At 67.0% G+C, this 8045-nt stretch overlaps 1 protein-coding gene across 1 annotated transcript; it reads left to right on the top strand.

The window, feature by feature from the left end:
- The first annotated feature begins 3 nt into the window (after positions 1-3).
- On the top strand, positions 4-7533 carry PANX2 (pannexin 2). The gene is made up of 3 exons (XM_040235473.1): positions 4-229; positions 4508-5938; positions 6315-7533. The coding sequence occupies exons 1-3, from the start codon at positions 4-6 to the stop codon at positions 6656-6658; spliced, it is 2001 nt and encodes a 666-aa protein (XP_040091407.1). The 3' UTR covers positions 6659-7533.
- Positions 7534-8045: the final 512 nt, after the last annotated feature.

Raw genomic sequence — 8045 nt, 5'->3', positions numbered from 1 at the left:
CCCATGCACCACCTCCTGGAGCCGTCCACGGACATGGCGACGGCGCTGCTGGCCGGGGAGAAGCTGCGCGAGCTGATCCTGCCCGGCGCTCAGGACGACAAGGCGGGCGCGCTGGCCGCGCTGCTGCTGCAGCTCAAGCTGGAGCTGCCGTTTGACCGCGTGGTCACCATTGGCACCGTGCTCGTCCCCATCCTGCTGGTCACCCTGGTCTTCACCAAGAACTTCGCAGGTGAGGCCAGAGGCTAGTGGCGGAAAGGGCAGGGGCACTCTGGGGTCTCCCTGTATGACCCAGCCGCCGCGGGCCTCCTCGCTGGGGCCCGCACTGGGCGCGGTGCCCCGGGTCTCCCCGCAGAGCCCGTGCAGGTGTTGCGGGGCGCTGGGGCTACCTCCCCACGTTTCTCCTCGCTGGATTGATTTTACCTTCCCTTGGTTCACACTGGGTGGAGGGGTGCTACGGTCTAGGCATTGAGGAGACATGGGGTCTGGCCTGGAAGAGGGGAGACCAGGAGGGGGAGTGGGCAGGGTCTGAGAGGAGGAGGAGTGGCGGGGTGGGGACCCGGAAAGGAGGCTGCAGGCGATCAGGCCTGGGAACACCGAAGACCGCTGCTGGGCGGGGTCCTGGGCCAGGTGTGAAGACCTTGCGAAGTGGGCAGATTCATGTCCAGGCCCAGGGATGCTCCGGCCACTGGGAGCCTGGGTCGGTCTTGGGAAGAGGCCCACCAAGCAGGCAGGGCCTGGAGGAGCAGGCAGTGGGGGCAGTGGACCACCCTGGCCTCAGCAGGAGGCTGAGCCTGTGAGGCTGATGTGGGGAGGGGAGGGCAGGGACCACCGCGGTGTGCACGTGATGAGTGGTCAAAGGCTCAGGTCTGCAGACGTGGTCCTGCTTGGACTCAGTGTCGGGGCGCTGAGGGCCTTCTGAGAAGTGACCCCAGGTGAAGCGGGGCGGGGGGAGGTGTGGGGTCCTGGGGCCACCGTCCTCCCTGGGGGCCATGGGGGTAGGTGGATGGGAGACAGGAGACAGCGCCCCCACCCCGGGTCTCGCTGGCAAGAGGCCTCAGGGTCCAGATGTCCAGGGAGGCCTCTGGGCACCCATCAGCTCGCGGCTGAGAGGGCCCTGGGGCAGCAGGGTGGAGCAGCTCTCCCTGAGGGATGCGGACAGACAGCTTTCTCGAAGGCCTCTCCTTCAGTGGTCCCTGTGACCGGGGCGGACGCTGCTCAGGCTGCCTCGTCCGACCCCCGGGCAGGGCGCACCCACACCCACATGATCAGACACTCCCTCGAGACCTGTCCCCTCGGCACCGAGTCACCACCCTCTGCAGGGTTTGAGCCCGGGGGTGGGGGGTGTCCTGCTGCAGCCAGAAGGATCCTTGTCCCACCCACCGGGGCCCAGCTGGGGCAGGGGGACCCAGTGCCCAGACCTTCACTGGCTGCCCTGGCGGGGGGGGGGGGTCCACCCTATCTGCCTGTCGGAGACTGGGTGAGTGCATGGTGAGGAGCCAGCCAGACGGGACCTCCCTACACCAAGGCCTGTGCGCGCCCCCCGCCTGGAGGGCGGCTGATGGCGGGGAGACCCACATGGCTCCGCAGATGCTGCCCACCCTTTAGACCTGCTCTGTGACGGACGGAGGGGACAACCAGGGGCATAGCTGAGCGAGAGGACCACTAGGAGGGGAGCTGAGGGGTCGCCAGCTTCTCCAGGGGCTTTTCCGATGGCTCCGTGGCAAAGAATCTGCCTGCCAGTGCAGGAGACACGGAAGATGCGGGTTGGCTCCCTGGGTGGGGAAGATCTGGAGGAGGGCATGGCAACCCACTCCAGTGTGCTTGCCTGGAGAATCCCATGGACAGAGGAGCCTGGCGGGCTGTAGTCCACGGGGTCGCAAAGAGTCGGACACGACTGAGCGCACAGCACAGAACAGGTTCTCCAGACGTCTCGTGGGCTCTGGGCAGAGGGGACCAACACCTGCCTCCAGCCGGCTCTGGCTTCACTGTGCTTCGCAGACACTGCGTTTCTCACAATCTGAAGGTTTGTGACAACACTGTATCAAGTCATTTATCCAATAGCATTTGCTCAATTCACGTCTGTGCTGCATTTTTGCAATTCTCACAATATTTCAAATTTTTCATTATTAATATATTTGTTAAGGTGATCTGTGAGCAGTGATCTTTGATGTTACTATTGCAAAATGATTACGATTCACTGAAGGCTCCGATGATGCATAGCATTTTTTAGCAATAAAGTGTTTTTAAGGTATGTACATTCCTTTTCAGACATGCATATAGTATGCAGATATAGACTACAGTGTATAAACACTTTTACATGAACTGGAAAAAAAAATGTGTGACTTGCTTTATCAAGGCATCTGGAGCCAAACCTGCAATGTCTCTGAGGTGCCCGCAGGTGGGCAGGGTCTCCAAGGGTACTAGGGCACCCAGGGGCTGGGAGGACCCTGGCCCACGGTGCCATCCTCCCGAACGGTGCCCTTTGCGAGCTGGCCGTGTCTTGGGTCCCCGGCATACACCTGTGCAGACAACGCCATGTCTGAGTGCCCAGTGCTCAGGCTCTGTGGCCCAGCAGTTACCGCCCCCCCCCCCCCCGCTGGCCCCAGAGTCCAGCCCAGGTCCCTGGCCCCTGCAGGTCGAGTCGGGACACGTGGCCACTGCTCCTCCAGGGCAGGGTCACTGAGACGCGTGCGTGCCACATGTGGTCCCTGCTAGGTGGGGTCTGCTTCGCAGGAGCAGGAGGGAGGGGCAAGGACAGAGATCGGGCCCTGGGCTGGGCCTCCCCTAAGCTGGAGCCCCCTCCCCTCCCTCCCAGCAGGCAGGGCTGGTGGTGGGCATGAGAGGACCCAGGGTGGGGGTCCTGCCTCGGTGCACGGAGGGGCTCAGCTCCCCTGTGCCTGCAGCGCCACGGCCACAGGAGAGGTCTCCCCGTCCCCTGGGGCCCGGCTGGGGCCTGGACCGGGGGACCGCCCGCCAGGGTCCCTTTCCCCCAGTGGAGAGCATCTTCTGGCCTGGAGTTGGCTCTAAGGACAAACGTAAGTGACTGAAATGCTGTTTTCTCAACCGCAAGGGGCCTCCTGCGCCTTCCCCATGCTCTCGGAGCCTGACTCCCCACCAGGCCCCAAACCTGTGTCCTGACGCGCCCCCACCCCCAGTGCCCCCGCCTCAGCGCCATCCCTGAGCCCGCTCGCCCGCGCTCCTCCTGCCCCCAGGCCCCTGACTCTCCAGCGCCCACCAGGTGCAGTCCAAGGCCCACATGCCCAGAACGAGCTGTGGGCCCTGCTCTGGCGATGCTGAGGTCTGAGGCCTCCAGGATGGCGCCAGGCTGCGACGGGGCGGCGGTGGCCTGAGGCTGCGCATGTGAGAGGGAGGCAGCCTCCGTGGGCTGAGCCAAGGCGCCTACAGGGTGTTCGTGCCCGTGGGGTAGCCGGCGCCTCGGCCCCTGCGAGCCACCCACCGGCAGTGACCAGCTGCCTCCCCAGTCAAGGGCCGGCTTGGTGCAGCAGGCCTTGGGGTGGGGGGCCTGCACAGACAGACGAGCGCGCGGGTCCCCACTGCTTCTGGTCTGCGTCTCCTGGGCTGAGAGGCTTAAGCTGGGGCAGAGGGGGACTGAGCGGCCCGCCCCGGGGCTCTTCAGCTGAGGGGTGGGGGCGTGCCTGCTATGTCCAGGTTGGGGTGCACGCCTCCTGCCAGCGGGACGCTGCCCTCTAGGCGAGGGGCCCCGGGCGCCAGCGCCTGCAAGAGGGCACACCCCGGCTGGAGCCCAGCCTGATAGCGCAGTGACCCGGCCTTCAGGGCCCAGACCACCCTGCCCTGAGGACGGCGCTGAGGCGGCCAAGCCCTGCCCTCTGGGAGACCTGGGCTGGGGGCCTTGCCCCCTGCTGTGGTCTGCGCCTGTCCTCACCTGAGGAACAGTTCTTCCTGCATTTGGGGCTTCCTGCGTTCGGGGCGGAGCTCTCACCCTCGCGTGTTGGGTGGACCCTGGGGTCTGGGTGATGACTCCTTCCTGTCTGATCCCTGGAGTGGCTCCCCTGCCCACTCAGTGTCCAGGGACCTCAGGCCCGCCCTTCCCCAGGACAGTGGGTCTTAGGAGGACGCCCCTCACCTCTCACAGGCAGGCAGCACCACTTCCGCTTTTCTTCAGTCATGCCCCTGTAACCTCTGGCCAGGGGGGACTCGCCCAGGACACCTGCCCTTCTCAGGATGGGTGGTGGTGCCAGGCCCCGGGCCGTGTGGCCTGCGCCCCTGGCTCTGGACTCTGCCCTGTGTGCTGGGGGGTGGGGGTGGCACCTGGAGGGAGGCCTGAGGTTCCAAGTGCAGACCTCTGCCCCCCAGCTGGGCAGGGCTGTACCCTCCACCCCCAAGGCAAAGGTGACTGCGGTGTGGGGGGGCGGGAGGGGGTGTAGGAGGAGACCCCACGGGACACAGCAGAGACGGGGAAGGGGGCTCCGGCGCGGCAGGCCGGGAGGGGTGCGATGCCCCAGCACCCTCTCCTCTCTGCCCCCAGAGGAGCCCATCTACTGCTACACGCCGCACAACTTCACCCGCGACCAGGCGCTGTATGCCCGCGGCTACTGCTGGACGGAGCTGCGGGACGCGCTGCCCGGCGTGGATGCCAGCCTGTGGCCGTCGCTGTTCGAGCACAAGCTGCTGCCCTACTCGCTGCTGGCCTTCGCAGCGATCATGTACGTGCCCGCACTGGGCTGGGAGTTCCTGGCGTCCACACGCCTCACCTCCGAGCTCAACTTCCTGCTGCAGGAAATCGACAACTGCTACCACCGGGCGGCCGAGGGCCGCGCGCCCAAGATCGAGAAGCAGATCCAGTCCAAGGGCCCGGGCATCACGGAGCGGGAGCGGCGCGAGATCATCGAGAACGCGGAGAAGGAGAAGAGCCCCGAGCAGAACCTGTTCGAGAAGTACCTGGAGCGCCGCGGCCGCAGCAACTTCCTGGCCAAGCTCTACCTGGCGCGGCACCTGCTCATCCTGCTGCTCAGCGTGGCGCCCATCTCCTACCTGTGCACCTACTACGCCACCCAGAAGCAGAACGAGTTCACCTGCGCGCTGGGCGCCGCCCCGGGGGGCGGCCCAGCCGTGCGCGTCAGCTGCAAGCTGCCCTCGGTGCAGCTGCAGCGCATCGTGGCGGGCGTGGACGTCGTGCTCCTCTGCGCCATGAACCTCGTCATCCTGGTCAACCTCACGCACCTCTTCATCTTCCGTAAGAGCAACTTCGTCTTCGACAAGCTGCACAAGGTGGGCATCAAGACGCGCCGGCAGTGGCGCCGCTCCCAATTCTGCGACATCAACATCTTGGCCATGTTCTGCAACGAGAACCGGGACCACATCAAGTCGCTCAACCGGCTGGACTTCATCACCAACGAGAGCGACCTCATGTACGACAACGTGGTGCGGCAGCTGCTGGCGGCGCTGGCGCAGTCCAACCACGACGCCACGCCCACCGTGCGCGATGCGGGCGTGCAGACCGTGGACCCCAGCGCCAACCCCGCCGAGCCCGACGGCGAGGCCGAGCCGCCCGTGGTCAAGCGGCCCCGCAAGAAGATGAAGTGGATTCCCAGCAGCAACCCGCTGCCCCAGCCCTTCAAGGAGCCGCTGGCCATCATGCGCGTGGAGAACAGCAAGGCCGAGAAGCCCAAGCCCGTGCGCCGCAAGACGGCCACGGACACGCTGATCGCGCCGCTGCTGGACGCGGGCGCGCGCGCCGCACACCACTACAAGGGCGGCGGGGGCGACGCGGGGCCCGCGGCCGACAAGAAGCATGCCCGCCACTTCTCCCTGGACGTGCACCCCTACATCCTGGGCACCAAGAAGGCCAAGGCCGAGGCCGTGCCCGCCGCGCTGCCGGCCTCCCGGAGTCAGGAAGGCGGCTTCCTGTCCCAGGCGGACGAGTGCGGGCTGGGCCTGACAGCGGTGCCCGCGGCAGGTAGGGGCCGGCAGGGCGGGGGCCGGGGGGCCGTGAGCGGGCTAAGGATTGTGCCATCCGGGTGGAAGTGGGGACAGGCAGGGGAGCCAGGTGCGGACATGAGCCCAGGCGGCTCCCTCGCCCCAGGGCCCCGGGAAGCAGCCGCGATGAAGGGCCGGGGGGCACACGGTGAGGTTGCTCAGCTCCTGGAGAAGGTTCTGGAAACTGGCGCCCCTGCTCCCGGGGCAGCCAGGGTCCGACCAGTCAGGCCCGCCCGGGTGCTGGGGAGCGTCGGCGCTCCAGGAGGTGGGGTGGGGGGAGCAGGGCGCGCAGGGGGCGGGGCAGGGCGCGCAGCGGGAGGGGCCTGCAGACGCCCGCTGCTTTGGGCTGTTTGCAGATGCGCCGCTCCAGGAGGAGGAGGCCCTGTACTCCGCAGAGCCAGCCCGGGCCGTGCTGCCCCCCGGGGGCCCGTTTCACGTCTGCTCGCCCCCCGCCGCCCCTGCCACCGCCCCTCTGTCGCCAGCCAGCCTGGGCAAGCCTGACCCCCTTGCCATCCTGAGCCGCAACGCCACCCACCCGCTGCTGCACATCAGCACCCTGTACGAGGCCCGGGAAGAGGAGGACGGGGCCCCCAGAGCCCCCCAGGACGTGGGCAGCCTCATCACCATCCCTCCGCCGCAGCAGATCCTCATCGCCACCTTCGACGAGCCGAGGACAGTAGTGAGTACCGTGGAGTTCTGAGGGCCGGGGCTGCCCGCGCGGCTGCATGACCGCGCCCCAGGCAGGGGCAGCCTCGCTTTGCCCTGCACTGCCCACGCGCCCCGGCCTCCCGCCCGCATGCCACGGGGCTCAGCACCTTTCCCCTCCCCGGCCCCCTGGATGGCATCGTCAGGGTGCTGGCTGGGTCCGGGGCTGGCCAGGACCCCGTGGAGCCCCGCGCCCAAAGGCCCAGAGGCGCCCCCTCCCCCCAACATCAAGCGCTCCGCTGAGATGAAGAATTTATTTTTTTAGTTGATTCTGTTTGGGGCCTGGGATGCTGGCCTGTGAGGAGCCGGGAGGTGGCAGGATGACTCAGGGGGCCGCGGGGGGTGGGGTGGCACCTCAGCCTCTGGCCGCCCCTGCAGGGAGGGGCGCCCTGGTGGGAGGGGCCGGGGCCCCTCCAGTCAAAGGTCAACATGCACTTTCTCCTCATACCCCGACCACCTGTCCTTTATTTTACTATGGTTACTGTAACTAGCGAGTACGTTTATTATCCGGCGGCTTCAGATGCCTTTAAATCAAAGGATGTCGTGCGTGTGACTGTGCAAGCGTGCGTCCAGAGAGCAAGGTGCCAGCGTGCCAGCGGGTGTGTGCGTGAGCCGGCAAGCGTGGATCGTGTGCGTGAGTGAGCGTGGGGTGAGGCTGGTGAGGGCAGGAATCCAACGCAATAACCACGTCCCCTCCAGGCCACCAGCCCCCCCTTCCCCCCCTCCGGCCCCCGCCCGAGGGACCCCGTCGGTCTGTGGGAGCCGCGGGCTGGCGTGGGCGGGGCTTCCTGTTACCTCAGCCACGGTGACATCGTGACAGTGTTAACAAGGTACCCAGCATATCAATAAAGATTATTCTGATACCCCTGAGTCTGAGTGCTCCGTCCCGCCAGAGGCCTGTGCTCCGGCTGGGGCTCCGACTTCCTGCTCGGGGTTGGGGGGCAGGGCGCTGGGAGCCTGTTGCCCTCCGGGGCCCCGCTGCAGCTGAGCCGGCCGTGTGGTCCTCGCCCCCGACGGACGCCCACGGCCTCCAGCTGGCACCCGTGCACCCTGGGCCCCCTGGGTGAGTCCCTGGCTCGGTGGAGAGGGAGTGGTCCCCCGGGAAGCCTGAGGGCAGGGCTGCCCGGCCCGCCCGAGGCAACAGCGAAGGCTGGCGGCACTCAAGAGGGCTTCCTGGAGGAGGCGCCCGTGTCGCAGGGACTCGGGGCAGGGGGCTTTTGGAATGCAGGTGGGGGTTCGGCTGGTCCCACGCGCGCACCAAGGAGTCATGAGCCTCCTAGGCCCTGGCAGGAGACCCTGGGGGTCTGAAGGCAGGTGGCTGGGGCAGCTGGGCCAGGAGCCCCGGGGCTACAATCATGAGGGGGCTCAGCAGGGATTAGAGT

This window comes from Oryx dammah, unplaced genomic scaffold (assembly GCF_014754425.2).
Source record: "Oryx dammah isolate SB20612 unplaced genomic scaffold, SCBI_Odam_1.1 HiC_scaffold_594, whole genome shotgun sequence".
Taxonomy (NCBI): Eukaryota; Metazoa; Chordata; class Mammalia; order Artiodactyla; family Bovidae; genus Oryx; species Oryx dammah.
The sequence above is the reverse complement of the archived record's forward strand: the minus strand, read 5'-3'. Positions and strand labels throughout refer to the sequence as shown.